Below are 18,045 nucleotides of genomic sequence, written 5' to 3' on the forward strand. Positions count from 1 at the left end.
TACCAATATTGTTATTATTGTATATTGTCACTTGATTTTTCATTCTTTAATTCTCATTTTAAATTTCCTGAATTCCTTATTATTCAGTTTTTCAAAATTAATGTAGACATAATCTAAAAGTTTAAGAAGGTGTAGGTATCTAAAATGATAATAATAATATTAAAAAATTTTTTTTCAAGATATTTCATTATGATTGCTAGGTATCTCACAATTTAATTAAAAATACATATTTAAATGGAATGGGAGATATAATTCGGTAGGTCTACAGGTACCTACCAAACAACACCTTATTTTTGTCAAAATTTAATTCTATTTACTTACCGTAATCACACCATCTTTAATTGTATTACGATTTCGTATTACCATGCCAGGTTTTTTAATATAAATTTTTGGCATTTTTGCAACACCAAATTAAACCACCACACCAATACGGCAAATATAGCAAAATAGCAACCAAAAAAAAATGATTTTCTTCTTCTTTTTTTATCTTTTCCCTTTTTTTGTTAAGAATTTTTTTTTTTTTTTTCGTTTTGCCCTTTTGCAATAATAATGTAGAAATTTTCTTTTCTTAGTGAAAAATTATTACACTTGAATTTTTTATTTTATTATTTGGGATTCCTTACAAACTACTCAATATTTTTCGAATAATAATTTAATAAAAATTTATTGGAAATTTTTTTTTTCCCTTAATAAAATTAATATCATATGTGTACATATAATAATTTTTAAGTAAATGCTTTTAATAAGGGATTCGAATAGAAATTTTGATATTAAAACAAAATATTAACGAAAACTAGAGAAAAAATTTTATTATTTTTTAATGTAATTAGGGTTTTGAAAAATTTTTTTTTTGGTTTCGTTTTTGATTCCTTTTTAAATATTGATAAAATTCACTTTTGTTTTAATTTTATTTTAACCATTTTGTTTGGCTTTTTTTTTCTTTTTTTTTCTTTTCTTGTGTTGTATAGTAAAATTTAAATGGGAATTGAATTTTTTCTTTTTTTTTTGATTAAATCATAAAAATTAACAAAAAAAAAACCAAAATAATGCCACTTTATATGAAATTTTAATTATTTTAATTTTTTAACTGAATTCATTATTTATTTAATATAATTATTTTATTTTTATAATTAATATTATATTTTAAATAAGAAATGAAAAATTTTCGATTATTTTCTTGCACTTGCATTTTTTTTCTTCTTCTTTCTTTTGCCTGACTGATTTTTTTTTTTTTCTTCAACCGATTTTGACGTTTTTCATATATATATATTTTTTTTTTGACATATAAAATATATATGTTTGTGTATGATGTAAAGGTTTGTCAAATGGCGCAATCGAACAAATATTTCAAAAATCAAACAATAAAAAATGATTGAGTATGAATGTATGTTAATTGTCAGGGAAAAAAAAACAAAAACAAAATTAATTAAATATTTAGTGACATCTATAATTGATATAAGAATTAAATAGAGAATTTTTGTACGATGGTCACTCTTTCGCAAAATTTTATTACAATAGGTGACTTTAGGATTTTACGAGACAGAATTAAATTTTAATTCAAAATACTCGAATCACAATTGAAAATGAATATTTTCAATTATAGATATCACTAAATATTTAATTAATTTTGTTAATAATTATTAAATATGATTATGCCACTTAAAAGAAGCTTCAGTTATTTTATCAAAAAATAATAAACATTGCCTCGTGAACGTGTTCTCTTTTTAATTTCAAAAAATTGAACATTTTCACCTTATAAAAAAAATTTGCTTCTAAAATAATTTTAAAAACTATTTTAATCATTTCAAAAATTTATTTGAATGAGGTTAAATTGAATCCGAATAAAAAATATGTTTGAAAGTTGACATATATGTTCTCTAACATGAAAATTTAAATAAAAATTTTTATAAAAATTAATAAAAATAAAAAACTTTATAACGCAATAGGATAAGGAATAACTTGTTCCTTGCATTAAGAAGATGGAAATAAAATTAAAGAATTCGTTCCAAAATAAAAAAAAAATTTTGATAGCTTCCATTGGAAACACTATGTATTTTTAATGTCACAACCACGTGCTAAAACCAAACAAATATAAATGTCAAAATATATAAACCAAAACATTTTACTTTGGTACGAATGAAACACGACATCGATAAACTAAACCAAACTACCAAACACGAGTTGTTTTAAGTGAAGTGGTTAAGTTTTATTAAAAATTATATAAATAAAAATTAATTGAATAAAAGATTCATAATGAAATTAAAAAAGGAAAATCAACAAAAAACAAAAGCTGATGAGAATGATAAGAAAATAAAAAAAAATAAAAATGGCATCTCGAAAGAAGAGATTGAGAATAGTGGCGGAAATTTAAAGAAAGTAAAAAATAATATCCAAAAACAAACAAGTCCTGTAGGAACGGAAAAGGTAAAAAGTAAAAAAAAAATAAAGCAAGCTATTGAATCGTCTGAAGCAATTAAAGATGCTAAAATGAAAAAACTAGAAAAAGCCGAATCACTTGCTAAAATCAAGAACCCAACTAACGAATCAAAAAAGGGGAAAGAAAATTCTGCTCTAAAATCTAGTATGTCGAGTAGTGAATTATTACTCAAATTGAATTCGGTATCTGCAGATAAAACTGATTCAAAAGAAAAAAAAACTGTTGAAGAAAATAACGAAAATAATGTGAAAATAGATACCAAAAAAAAATCTTCCTCAGAAAAGATGTCAAAAAAATCTAAAGATAACATTGATTCAAAAGAAAAAAAATCTCTTGAAGAAAATAATGCGAAAATAGATACCAAAAAATCGCAAAAATCTTCCTTAGAAAAAATGTCCAAAAAATCTAAAGATAAAAATAACCCTGAAAAGAAGAAGATAAAATTTGGTAAGGTAACGAAAGTAAAAAAAGTGAAGGATAAGAATGAGAAGACCAAATTGAAATTAAGTCAAAGTGTGGGTCCTTCTTTAGCAGAAGCTCCAAAATTTGATTTAGAAAATTTCAATGCGATATTAAATGAGGAAAATATTAAAAAATCTGTAAAAGCATTAAAGAAACTAGTTAAAAAGGAAACTGAAGAAATGAAAAATGCAATATTTAAAGATTATCGTTACATTATTAATTTTTGTTTGTTTAAGATTCCAAGTGCACCTAAACGACATGTTAAATTGTAATAATTTTTTTTTTATGAAAAAAGCCGAAAAATAAAAAAATTTTTTAATTTTAGAAATATAAAAAATTCGTTGGTTGGTCCTGATGATGATGTATTGTTTATTGTAAAAGATTTACAAAGAGGATTGAAAGTCGATTATGAACCAACAGTTCATCATTATGAAGACATTCTCCGTGAAAAAGGTATTGAAGGTATCAAAGCTATTATGCCCTTTAATCAACTTAAAAAGGAATACAACAGTTATGAAATGAAGAGAAAACTTGCTAATCTATATGATTATTTTATTTGTGATGGACGTATTGCAGGGCATATATTTGGATTTTTGGGAAATGTAATTCTTTTTTTTTTTATATAGCCAATTATCATAACACATTTTTTATTTAAATAATAATTTATTTTAGGCCTTTTCATCAAAACAAAGGTGTACTATATTCTCTGTACGTACAGAGAATTTAAATCATTTAAAAAAAGAAATTCATGTTGCTTTGCATAAAACTAGCTTTAGACAAGGCTCCAAAGGAGATAACATATCGATTATTGTAGGGAATCATAATAATTCATCAGAGCAAGTAACTGAAAATATCCTTGAGATTTTGAAACAATTGAAAGAAAAACTACCTGGTAGTTATCCTAATATAAGAAATGTAACATTAAAAGTTAATATTAAAGGTACTTCATCTGTACCATTATATATAAATATGGGAAAACCACTTAAAGGTACACCATATATTATTGGTTTGAAAGAGCAAAAGCTGAATAAAATGAAAGAAAAAGCTGAAGGCATTTTAAATAAATTCGCAATTACAAATGATGGCCATGTTCAAAAACTAACACCAGAAGAAATCGAAACACGAAAACGAAAGCTGCAAGAAAATAATGAAGAAAAAACTAAAAAGAGTAAAAAATCAAAAAAAGCAAAATCAGAAAAATCGAAAGAAGATTTGAATGGAAAATCAAAGGATATTAAAAAGAAAAAAGGAAAGGTTGAATCAGAGCAAAATGATTCAGATAGTGAAAATGATCCAGACTATGAACCTGCAGAAATAAATGAAGATGATAACACGGAAAACGATGACAGTGACGTTGATGATAGTGATGTTGCTGATAATGATGCTCTGGATAGTGATTAAAAATGTGAATTATTTCAAAAAAAAAATTTAAATAAAAAATAATGTTGAAAATTTAGATTAGGATTTTCTTTAATTTTTTTCATATAACTTATTCTAAGACTTAAGACTAATTTTAACAAACTATCATTTCTTATTTTTTTGGGCGACCAACACCTTTTTTGACACCCATTACTTTATCCTTATTATTTTTACCTGATAACAATGGATGGGTTTCATCTAAAGGAGCATTTGGCAGCATTATATCGTACTGATTCGTCAGCTTACGCTTTTTTGTGGGTGGTCCATTGTTGGCATCTTTTGTCGTAGTGGCAACCGCAACATTTTGTAAACTCATCAAATTTGATGAATCATTATCTTTTCCAATGTCATCTTGCGTTTGCCAGCCATCTTCAGGATCTTCAACTTCTGGCGCCATTGGTAAAAATTGCAAAGCACTTTCATCTTCAGCATCTTCATCTGAACTGCAAAACGCAGCTACTGGTTCGACTTTCAAAACATCAACCTCAATTTCTTCATCTTGTTTTGCATCTGCATTTAAATCAACTGATCGGTCTTCATCCTCTAAATCAAATTCAGATTCTCTTTCTTCATACTCGACATTTTCATCTAATTCTTTAAAATCTGGTGCAAATGCTGACCAATTTTCTACTTGATTTTGTGCCCATATAGAAACTAAACCGGAACTAATACTTGCAATTATCGGACGAACCGGATGCCATACAACATCTAATAATAATTCACCTTTTGTACCATGTAAAATTTTCACCAGATTACCAATGCTTTTTTCCCAAACATAAAGTGCATGCTGTCGTGCACTCCCAGCGCAAATATATTCTCCGTCACCTGAAAAACAGCATTTCTTCCATGTTGTTTTATTAACTAAATCTTGTAATTTTTGTATTGGCTCCGGTTCTCCATCTCTACCTAATGCTATTACTTCTTGAGAATCATAAACCCTTATAACTCGATCAGATGTATTGACTAGAAAAGCTTCACCCCTTCTGGCGAATTCAATACTTTTTACAGCAGTTGCACTTGATGTACCAACTATTATACGAAAACTTGCTACTATTTTTAAAGTTTCAACTTCTAATACTAAAATTCTTCCTTTAGCATTTCCGGTAAAAATATGTTTTCCGCGACGATCAAATGAGGCTACTATATTTAAATCACCATCATTATCTAATGGCAAACATTTATGTGAATCACCAATTTTTACTAAAACAGCAGCATAACGCATTGGACATACCAAAAATCTTAATGAATTTCTTGGATCATATTGCACTTTTAAAATTGGTGAAGGAAAGCGAAATTTATGATCTAGATCTCCACTTAAAACATCCCATACACAAACATTATTATCTGTAGAAGCTGATAAAAGTTTATGTCCATTACGAGTCCAACTTAAACTACAAACTGGATGAACATGAGCTGATATTATTTTAGCAATTCCTCTTGTTAAAAAATCCCATATTACAATGCGACCATCATTACATCCAACAGCTAAAAGTGTACCATGTTTATTGAAGGCACATGTTACTGCAAGCGATATACAACTAATATATATAGAAGAAAAAATGTACATCAGTTAGAATAAGTTAAAATTTCCGGATAACTAATAATATTTTCTTACTCCAAAGATCCATCAAATTCTTCCGGATAATTTTGCCCAAATGATTCTAATAATTCTAAATTCATGATTTAACCCTGTTCAATTGACGAATTTCTTTAATTTTTTTTAATTTAAAGAAAATATGATCATTTGTATTTTTTGAGACCGATAACGAAAGTTCAATGTATTAAAAACATAAACAAATTGAAGCAAAACAAAATGCCAAGTAAAGTTGTTTTGACAGCCGAAACGACAATTTATCGTTAGCGATAAAAATATTTGATATTTTTTATACATATGTAAATACAATAAGGGCGAATAGAAAGACGGCGATTATTACGTACGACGATTTGCAATTTCAAGCTTCTGCTTCTTTATAAAACATTGAAAGCAATGTAATAAAATTGTAATAAAAATGAATTTTTTTAAAGCTATCAGCATATTAGACAGTTTCTAGTTTTTCGTTACAGCAGTTATGTTATATAAGAATGTGTTTTCATCATAAATTTGAGTTTTATTAATGACAGTAACACAATTTGTGATACTAATTTCTAATTGAATAATTACTACCATTCGTATACGAATCCGATTTTACAGTTGATCATTACCTATGTTTACACAACGACTTTTGCATTAATATGTTTTTGGCAAGTGGAAAGAAACGTATATCAAGTCAACTATTCATGTAAAAGTCGTCGTGTAAACACAATTAATCATGATTTTTCAAAATCTGCTACACAACGTTAATTGAACAGTTTGGTTTAGTTTTTTTAGGACATCTCGATCTAATTAAAATAAAAAGTGATAAGAAATTTAAATCACCTGTGTTTAAAAACAGTCCGTTCAATATGTGCAATAACCAATGGGACTTGCTTGAACTAAAATGTCTTCTTGCATAATAACAATTTTAAATGTTCACGAAAGAACCCATAGCTTAGGTGTAAGACATTAGGGAAAGTATGTAAGTAAAAAGGTATTAAATTTTTATTACATGTTAATTAATTTCAATTTGATTAAATAATTTAAAAGAATAAGGCTAATTTCAAAATAGGCACATTTCAATTTCTATTTTATTTAGATTTTGATTGTTTCTTGAATCTCTTTTTAAGGCAAATATTTCGTAATTCAGAATCAAGTTCAAATTCATCAATTTGTGTATGTTGTGATACTAATTGTTTTTGTAATACAATTGGAACTTTTGGTGTTCTTAATTCAATTTCAATTAAATGTTGTTTATCTTTACATTTATTCTTTTTTCCCAATTTAAATAAAAATACATCACCATCTTCATCAATACATTTCTTACGACATATTTCAATTCCATCTTTTCTTGTTTTCCTATTAATATTCGTTAAATAATTATCATCAATTTCATCTGGTTGAACTTGTATGCAACGGCAAGTATTTTTAGGACAACGTTTACGATATTTATCTATTTTATTTGAATTGCAATATCCATTTGTTGAAGTCATTGATAGCTCGAAATTAGTATTTTCTTGATATAAATCATTAGCAGCATATTTTAAATTTCCACGTATTTTAGGTAAACCTTTTCGATTAATAAAAGATCCACCAGTTTGAGAACGTATTTGATTATTTAGAAATCGACTTTGTTGAAATTCCGGATCATTGATGAACTGAAATTTTAAGAAGATGCATTATGATAAAACTGAATTAAGGTGTAACATGATTTTATATTATCGATAAATTTATGCTTACATGTCGGTGACTTTTACAATTATTTTCACTTTCATAATCACTATCTTCAACATTAACTTGAAAAGCATTTTTTAAGACACGTATTGATAAACCGCTACCATTCATATCAGCTTCAAATTCATCATATCCATAAGGCTTATTTTTAAGACATTTACCACCTCCTGCGAATTTCCTGTCTTTATTTAAAATAATTTCATTTTCTGAACTATCATCTCTGAATTCAGTATCAGTATCATCTGCTCCAGCACTTAATCTTGTTGGAATATCATCTTAAAATATTGAAAATTTAGATTGAAATAAATTTTATATGTGCTTTTTGAATAAAAATTTTTGAAAAATAATGAAATTTTATTCTTATTTCATTTTAGTGTAACGTTTCAAATAAGGTTAACAATATCAAAAGTGGGATTCATGATTACTAAAGTGAAAGAAGGACACATCTGGAATTGAAAAAGCTTTGTAAATATTTAAAAAAATGAAATGCTTTACTTGGATACTAGATAAAAAAACAATTTTCAATAATTAGTTTTTCGATTACATTTGCTTTTTAAATTTAAAGTTACTAAAATTTTGACGATATTACTGAAAAATTCAATCTACTAAAATTTACATATAATTATTTCAATTAACTAAAAATTCATTAGACGATGAATTAACATTTAATTTAATTATGACATTGCCCATATCCTTTAATCATCTGGATTAATTTCTTTCCTGTTACAGCTGCTCTCATTAATAATTTCTTTGATCAATTTTTTGATCTTCAATTCCTCTATTATCAGAAATATGAAAGTAAAATGAAAAATAAAATATTCTTTAATTAATTTTTGAATTTAAAACATAAACAATAAAAGTTATTTTATTTAAATTTAAATTTTATTTTTGATCAGAACTTTAAATAAGTTTTTAGTTAAGATTTGTATTTTAACCAAAAATTAATAAAAGAAATTTTTTATTATTCATTTCTGATTTCTGAAAATCAGACTTTCAAAATTTCCTTGAAGAAGTTGGTAATTACTAGTTTCATTGTAGGAAAGTGGAGCAGATATTAAAGTTTTGGTCTTGTGTTTTTGAAATATTGTAAATTTTTATAAATTTATAAAGTTTCATTTTTATATAAATTTTACTCACCTTTATCACAATTATTCTCAATTTTATTTTGAAAGTATTCCTCTTTCGGAATACAATGTGATTTCATTTTATAAAAATATGGTATTTTAGTTTGATTTAAATTCGAAGTAATATTTTCACCACCACGTACACGATTTAATACATTGGTTTCATCATCACTTAATGATGTTATTGCACATCCTTTTTTAAATGGAAATGGTGATACTATTGTTGGACCCATACATGATAAACGTATTATTATAACCATATTACCAGTTTGTTTACCTTGTAAATCAAATAATGATAATAATTTTTTTTCAATTTCTGAACTTGGACAATATTCTTCTTGTTTTATTATTTCATTATTTATTGATTTCTTTTCTAATATTGGATTATTTTGTATAAATTCATTTGTAACACGATCAAATATATTTTTTAATGGAATTTCTGTTATACCCAATAAAAATTTACATTTTTCAATTTTTTTCTTATAAACATGAATATGTAACTTATCATTATCATTTATTTGACTATCTAAACCGAATAAACAACATTTACCACCTTTTGATGAATTATGTTCGGGATCAGTAGTAATACAACCACCAAAATCACGATCACATATTTGTACAAAAACGCTTGAACGAAATGTTAATTCAACACATGTTGGATATTCTTCTGGTGCACATTCATTTGGATGTGTTATTAATAGATCATCAATAACAAATTCAAACATATACAAGAAATTTTGATCCATTTTATTAAGAATTGGTTGATTGAGATATGACGATTCGTAAAATTGTTGGCTTTTTTAGTCGTTTCTATTAAATATTTTTGAACTTGTTTATAATTCTTTTTATTCGCAATAAAATTTGCTGTATTTTATTTATAAAAAATAAAATTTTGCTTCAAAATAAAAATATTAAAAATTAAATTTTTTGATTTAATTGTAAAATTTGGATTGTATATTGAAAATAATTTTTTAAAAGTTACAAAATTATTAAAATATTTTATGATTTATAAATCTATGTTAAGGATGTTTGAAATTTACTAATTCACTAATTAATACCATATTTTTTATTCTAATATAAAATACTTTGTTTGAAAAATTGTGCAATATTTTGAGAATTTTGAGAATTTCAACTAACATTATATTGGCTGAGTTACATTTTGCGTTTTTCGTAATCGTGGAGATTTCGATGTTTATGGAGCATAATAGAACTGAGCCGATAGTTAGTGGAATTACTATAAAAATATTCCAGTGTTTAAAGGAATTGTTGAATATGACTTGCTTGAATAGTAAGTAGGTGCTATGAGTAAATAAACATACATTTTTTATATTTTTAAAAGCTAGATCATATTCATCTATTAAGAATAAATTAAAAGTTATATAGAATTTACATTATGAACTTTTATTAAGAAGGGAACAAATTTAGAAAATTATACTCAAACAAATCAACATCAACTAGATTCAGTTGATTATTTTGCAGTAATTTAATTGATAATTTTTAAAATATAATACCTATAACCTATTTAATAATTCTCATTATTAATATATTTAACAAAATGTGTTTATGCATTATGAAAGGATCACGTTAAAAATTTTTTTATGATATGAAAAATCATAGCATATTAATATACATAGGGAGCATATCGATAATGTCCTATCTCTTAATAATTACATATATGTCACATATGTCTAACCCACTTCCCGTTATTTATAAAAAAAAAAAAATTAATAATATTTCCTACCGTTTCAAAATTATAAGATAACAGAATTTTGTAATGGAAGTTAAAAGATTCGATTTTTTTTTCTACTTTATTCAACTTTTATAATAAATATAAAAATTCATTCATATAATATAAAAAAAAATTTTTATAATATGTCAGGGGTAGTACAACTGTAATTGACACCTTATTTTTTGTTCAGTATAATGGCACCAAAATTGCAATAGGTATTATATTAATATGCAATTCAACTGATGAAGTGTAATTGCTGCATTGTACGTGCATAGAATTTTGAAGTCGCGGTTTTATTAATGCTGGGTTCAGCTGATGAAATGTAATTGCATTGTGCGTGAATGGAATTTTGAAGTTACGGTTTTATTAATGCTGGATTAATAATAGTTTATAGTTTACAGACTATTAGTATTAATAATAATATTACAATTTGATGTGTTTTTTTCTATTTTAGGGTGCAGAGGAAAATTACAAGGGAAAATCGATGAAAAAGCTGAAACTGGAAAATGAGCATATTCTTGATTTCAAAATTGCAGTAACACTAACATTAGTAAGCTTACAAGTTTTAATTAATGAATTGTATAACAATACACTTTTATTGCATTTTTTAAATCAGGGTATGTCACAAATTCGCTATACATATTTGACAAATTTGAAATTTGAAATAGGTTTCCGATCCCCGAAATGAAGATAAAATTGTAATTTTAATTTTTTTATTGAAAGAAAATTTAATACATATACATATATAATATTAATAATAGTGATTGAAATACCGATTTCTTATCGATATCAGTGGTTTTTTTTTATTTTAATGGTAGAACATCAATACAACTTATAATTAGTATGACAATTGATAAAAATATTTTTTTTTGTATAAAAAATCCATATTGTTTGTTTGTTAATTTTTAGCTTTTATATTGTTGTATTATTTTTATCGATAAGATATTTAATACATTTTTCAATAAATACATAAAAAAATATATATTTTTTTTTTTGAATATAATAGAGTACTTTAAGTTAATTAACAAAAAATTTTATTTCATTTACTAGTTAAATTTTAACTGGCGTCGTGATCGTTTGAAAATAAATCGAGAAAAAAGTATTCGATAATAAAAAATCGTAGTGATTGAAGCTTATCTATTAACGGTATAGAAAAATATATGATAATTTCTCTTCACTCTCTTTTTCTCTTCAAATTGTTAAATACGTGCGTTAAAGAGACAAGGGGGAAACCCCAATTTTGGTACAAAAGTGAATTTTTAACGAATTTAAAATGTAAATTAAAATTATCTTTTATTTTCATCATCTTATCTAATGGTATAATTGATAAAATATTCTAAATATTTTCAAAATTCTTTAGAATATTTTAGAATGATAAAAGTATATTTGTTAATATTTGAAATAAATTTGTGTATAACAGTTTTAAAATCAATTATTAGCACTCTATTTAGTATTTGTGGAAAAAAAAATAATAAAAAATAATTATTAAGATTACTTAGAAAAGATATTAAAATATTAAAAATAAATTAAATAACAATTATAATACAATTTTATTACAAAAATCATAAATTTGTAATATTTGTATAACAGTTTAATTAAAGAGTGTAATATAAAGTACATAAAAATTAGAAATATATTGCATCATAATTGAATAGTTAAAAATTATGAATGTGTATAAAAGTTATATAACATATTTACAAGAAAAATAAATATTCAACATTTGTATAACAGTTAGAATATTTTCTTTTTATACACAATTATTGAATGACAATTAAAAAGTGTGATATAAATATAAAATAAAATTTTTGTATATTAAAATTAGTTATACATTTAATTTTAAAATTAATTTAAAAAAAAAATAAAATTTTAAATTATTAAAATAAAAAACTTTTATAACAATTTTATTTATTTTTTATATTTTAATAAAATTTTTTAAAATTAATTATTTAATTATAATATTTTCAATATTTTTTTTTAATCTTTCTATATTATAATCAAATATAATTAAGTATATATTGTGAATTTTAATCCAAGATAACTTAATAATATCGATAAATACCAGTGTATTTTATAATAAAATTGAACAAAAAAAACAACAACAATTGAACCTAGATAAGATGTACTTGGGTTAGAGGTGAAAATTACTATATATGAAATTCTGAAAATTAAAAATTAATATATAAAATAAAATTAATATGTCGAATTCAAAATTTATTAAAGTTGAATAACAATTAGTGTGAAAACTGAGTATAAAATTTAATAAATTAAATGTAAAATATATAAAAAAAATTTTTTAATATAAACAAGTATATTATAATACATACATGTTATATACACAAACAAAATTATATTGATAATTAATATTGATTATATTGTCATGCGATTGACAATCAATAAGTGGCGTTTTAGTTAAACATATGTACTAATATACTTATCAAAAATAAATATACTTATTCGTGTATGATATGTTACATTAAAAATATAAAAATATTATTATATTATTAACCCATTAATAGGAAGTGTTACTTTTTGTACGTTTTTTTTAAATATACTCAGTCATATATTTTAATAGACAATATTGGTAGATACATGCGTACACACATACGAAGCTTTCCTTACATAACTCTCAAAATAATGAGTTCTCAAAAAAAAATAGCTCATTCACATGTCATCGAACTAGTGTAGTTTAAGTTAGTTTTTGTTGTTGTATAACAGAATTTCCACGCAAAAAAACCTTTTATTATTAAGCTACATGCAGCTAAGGAACAAATTAAGTATGATAATTTAATAATAATTATTAATCATTCACAACCTCTTGTTATAACAATAGTGAATAAAATTGTTAGTAATCGCGAATATATTATAGGAAACAAATGGGTTAATTTCTTTTTAATTGTGAAAAAGAAAAAAAAAATTCAAGTTGAAAATATAATTAATAACAAGTTTGTATAACAGTTTTAATTATTTGGGGATAGTTGGAATTTGGAAATAGCTATGTATATAGTTTATGAATTAGAATATAATTTGCTGAAACCTTGTTATATAGCAGTAAAAACTGACATATAAATTAAAATACAAAAGATTTGGCGTTTATTTTTTCTATATAAAATTGTTAAGTCATCTACCGGAATAAATGTGCGTAATTTTCTTAATTACAATATTGCTCCTATATTTTTAATGATTTTCATTCATTATAATATTTGATCCAAAATAAATACGTACTAATCTTAGTTTAAGCTTCCATTAACAGTTTTTTTTTTAGAAAATTAATTTACATTTTTTTTTGTTTAAAATTAACTTTTTATCGTTAATTTAGTGGATTAAGTAAGATTTTGTGATAATTTTATACTTGTTTTATAAATTTAGATGTCTATAAATTGTTGTTTATGATTAATTATAGTAAATAAGTAGAGCTTATTGTTAAAGAAAAAATTTGCAATTTATTTCTTACAGGGCCAAAAAATAGTCGAATTTTTTAAATTTTTGTTGTAAAGGACATATAGAACGATAGTAAATTTTAAAGTTTGTAGGCGAAATAAAAACTACTTTTTATCATTTTATCTAATTTATATTAAATATGAGAGAAAATTGCATTTTATAACAATTTTATTAAGTTTTGTTTAAAGTGTGCTTAGAAATTATAACACTTGTTTCTTTTTTAAAAGCAAAGAAAGTCGAGTTTGAGTACCAAACATGCAATATTTACGCATGTTTATTATTTATTTTTCTTATCAGTTTTAATAGGTTTTCAAGATTTCATATATGAGATAGCAAATTGATTGAGAGATTAAAATATTAAATATAGATTTCACTAGAAAATTTTTAATTAATATAATGCTATTAAAAAAAAAATTTTTCATTTAAAGAACCTAGTTTTAAAAGTGTGTTGTAAAATAAATGACAAATTTTCTGGAAAAATTTATATTAATATTAACTTTTTTTTTTTAAATTAAAATTAGGCAATATTTATTTAAGAAAATATTGTGGTTGTAATCATTTTTCGTATAGAAAATAAATGTCAAAATTCTGATATTTCAATAAAATTTTTACTTCAGTATAACAGAATTTTCATATAAAAAAATGCATTAATTTACGTAGTACTTCATAACTATTCCACAATAATATGGCCTTGTCATATAAATGGGACGTATATAATATATAATTTTCACTGGTATTAAAAACTTTTATTTTCATTTTAAGTGCACAAATAAGTATATTTAATGACGGTATTCCCCATACGCATATATGTACATACTCGTATATTATATATTTTCTCTTAATATTTTTATTATGTAGAATTTTAAATTTTTCTAAAGAAGCCTATCTGAAATTATAACAAATATTAACTAAAAATACAAGATATCTGCATAACTATTATACAAATATAATTTGTTATATATTGTCTATATACTTACTATACTCATAAATTCTAAAAACTTATTTTTAATTTATTGCTTTCCCTTTAGTGACAACAATTGTATGACATTATAAAATTATGTTTCTGAGAATTTGAGAAGCGTAAATTATGTTAAAATATTTATTTTGTTTAAGATTTTTTTGTTTTATATTTTTTACAAAATTACTAGTTATTATTTTGTCATCAATATTTATAGAAACTTTGATGCATATAATATGATATACCATAACTTATGATATTCCTTGATTTCAAAATTGCAATAGTTCTGTACACAATTTTACCATTTACAATTACGATCTTAATGCACTTTTATTTACAGTTATTAGTACACTATAATTGCAGCTATGCCGAAAAGGTCGAAAATAAGGTCTGAAAACTAAAAGAATCTCCTGGGTAAGAAATTACAGCGCAAATTTATCTTCAAAATTCTCCCCCTCAAATTTAAACATCATTGAATTGTGACCCGCGCCTATAATGCACTGTGTGGTGGTCGGCGGGTATATTAACAAACGGAATCTTTCTAATGCCAAGTCACCTCAAAGAGCATTTTGACCTTACTATGTCATGCGAGGGACTGGACTAGTGATTTACTCTTTCCTTAGCTACTCGTAAGACCAAAAATGTATAAAGACAAAAAATAACAAGACTATAGGAAATCACTGTCGCAGTACGAGAACGAACTGATAAAATGAAAAAGGATTAAATCAATAAGGGGCGAAAACCTTCCGAGATGCAGGTGGAGGAGGAGCAAGCCTTCTTATTTGCCGTCTCTGGAACAACATGGAAGCCTAGATGATTTAAAGAGGCGGCGACTCAGTGGAGAAATATCACCTACTGGAGTACGAGCAAGTCAGAAAACTGATGATCGCTGAAAGAAGGAATATAAGGAAGAAAACACGCCATACCCTTAATCAAGATGAGTTCTCCACAAGCTATGTAGCGGATACGAAATTAGTGAAACTGGTAGTTTTGCCGAGAAAATAATAGCTTCAGCTGTTCTGGCAAAAATCTATAGATTTGATGCGAACACTGGGTAAACAAAAGAAATGCCAATTAGAGTTGGACATAAGGCGAAATAATAAGGCGAATTAATAAGGCGAAATATTAACTTAATTTTACTTTGTTTTGAAGTATGCTAAAAAACTAAAAATTTTTCAATCATAGAGTTTATACTAAGAATATTTACATACACCTCTACATCTACAGTACATTCAAAAGAAAAAAAAACGCTTTCTCTTATCAATCTTATCAGTGTATCAATATTATGGTCTGATAACAAAAAATACTAATCAATATTATAAAATAAGTAGAGAAAAAAAAGTTTCCCACTTGTTAAGAAAACAATAACACCATTAAAACCTATTAAAGTTTCTGTTGTCGGGACATTGATTCAATAATTTATTGTTATTGTTAAAATATAAAAAGGCAATTCAAATAAATAAAAAGAAAAAAAAAATATAACAAAATTGAAAAGAAATTTAATTCAAAAAGCGATACTCTGTGTATTAATAAATATTTTATAAACCAATTTGTACTGTTATCAATACGAGTATAACATTTTAGTAAATTGTTGTCACATTATTTATGATTCATCTTGAAAATATTATACTGTGGTATAACACTTATTGTTTTTATTAATTTTTTCTACGTACATACATAGTATTTTTTTCATTTTTATTGATTAGAAAAGCCGGTAGGTGTACAGATTCAATAAAAAAAAAAATTACTTTCTTGATATCAGATTTTGATTTTTTTTTTTAAATTTTACACTGATTTATTATTATAACAAAAATATTGTCTGTAATTAAAAGTTTAAAATTATGGATGTCGCAGCTGTTTAATTATAAGTTCCACCTGGCGTGTAATAGTATAAAATTTTGGTCTGCAAAGAAACGTTTGGTAGTAATAGATAATTTAAACTTGTAGCGTTAAGCTTGTATAACAGAATTTATTCCATTAATAAAATATTCCGATGTGCCTGATCATATCTTGCGACAATATTACAAAAATGTTATACTAATGTACTCTTTTATTAAAATGTGTACATATATGTACCTGCATTATAATATATTACGCACACACATGTTATAATGTCAATAATGACATTTTCGTTAAACTTGAAATTATAAAAAAAGCAAATAAAAATTTATAATGTTTTTCAATTAATTAATAAATTGATAAAATTAAAAACATTTATTGCAGTTTTTGAAAATATTTATAAAGTGCAATCAATTTTCAGAAAACAAAAAAAAAACTCAAACAACGAACAATGTGAAAGCTCTGTTAGTGTTTATTTAAAATATTTAAATTTAAATAAATAAAAAGAATTTGACCTTCGGCTGTGATTTCACCAGATAGTAGAATTGAAGATAGTCTTGTTAATCCTTTAATTTTTAACAAATAAAAATTTTATATATACAAACTTATAAAATCTTATATAAACACAAAAGTATTATAGTAAATTTCCATTGAAAATGATGGCATACTCAAATATGTTATGATGTAATTTAATGGTTTGCATTAGGATTATTTCAATTCATATGAAAGTTTTGTATGTAAAGTGTAATCCTAACATTTATTAATTGTAATGTTGAAAAGTTTTATCATAATATACAACGGAAATACTCAAAGGTTGTAGACATTTACATTGAAATAATGTGCACGTGCATAAAATGCATACACACAATTATAAATTCAGTATTAAGCATTAGGTTTTACACATTTTTAAAAAAAAATAATTTAATAAATAAAAATATATATTAAAAATTATTAAAAATATTTATTTGTTGTTAAAATAGCTAAATTTATAAAGCTAATACTGCCGTATTTGTTAGTTGAACTGTGAAAATTGATTACAAATTTAAATTTTCAAATATTTATTCCTCAATGGATATAATTTAATGTTTAATCCGCAAAAGTTGAGTAGCGTGCATGTCTAACGTTACTCAGAATTCATTGCTTTGTCATATATAAGCTGAATTCACAATATTATACAATTATAGTTTGGCATACTCACAATTTGTAAAATGTCAATTTCCATTCCGTATACAAAATTTTGAGTTCGGCTCAAATATGACGAAGTTATGAATTCAATTTAAGAGTAGGCGCAACAAAAATTAATTATTATGAATTATAACTATGATAAGAATT

General features: G+C 24.3%; 3 protein-coding genes across 3 annotated transcripts; 1 reads left to right on the plus strand and 2 right to left on the minus strand.

Moving 5' to 3' along the window:
* Window positions 1-2,164: 2,164 nt before the first annotated feature.
* LOC129612800 (ribosomal L1 domain-containing protein CG13096-like) lies at window positions 2,165-4,359 on the plus strand. The gene is made up of 3 exons (XM_055526576.1): window positions 2,165-3,167; window positions 3,225-3,501; window positions 3,572-4,359. Exons 1-3 carry the CDS (start codon window positions 2,254-2,256, stop codon window positions 4,298-4,300), a joined length of 1,920 nt encoding a protein of 639 aa, XP_055382551.1. The 5' UTR covers window positions 2,165-2,253; the 3' UTR covers window positions 4,301-4,359.
* On the minus strand, window positions 4,352-6,094 carry LOC129612801 (retinoblastoma-binding protein 5 homolog). Its single transcript, XM_055526577.1, has 2 exons — window positions 5,934-6,094; window positions 4,352-5,856 (listed from the first exon to the last, which is right to left on the minus strand). Exons 1-2 carry the CDS (start codon window positions 5,996-5,998, stop codon window positions 4,431-4,433), a joined length of 1,491 nt encoding a protein of 496 aa, XP_055382552.1. The 5' UTR covers window positions 5,999-6,094; the 3' UTR covers window positions 4,352-4,430.
* An 888-nt stretch (window positions 6,095-6,982) lies between these two features.
* On the minus strand, window positions 6,983-9,495 carry LOC129612740 (uncharacterized). Its single transcript, XM_055526500.1, has 3 exons — window positions 8,763-9,495; window positions 7,632-7,900; window positions 6,983-7,549 (listed from the first exon to the last, which is right to left on the minus strand). Exons 1-3 carry the CDS (start codon window positions 9,493-9,495, stop codon window positions 6,983-6,985), a joined length of 1,569 nt encoding a protein of 522 aa, XP_055382475.1.
* Window positions 9,496-18,045: the final 8,550 nt, after the last annotated feature.

This window comes from Condylostylus longicornis, unplaced genomic scaffold (genome assembly GCF_029603195.1).
Source record: "Condylostylus longicornis isolate FDR11 unplaced genomic scaffold, ASM2960319v2 ptg000077l, whole genome shotgun sequence".
NCBI classification, from domain to species: domain Eukaryota; kingdom Metazoa; phylum Arthropoda; class Insecta; order Diptera; family Dolichopodidae; genus Condylostylus; species Condylostylus longicornis.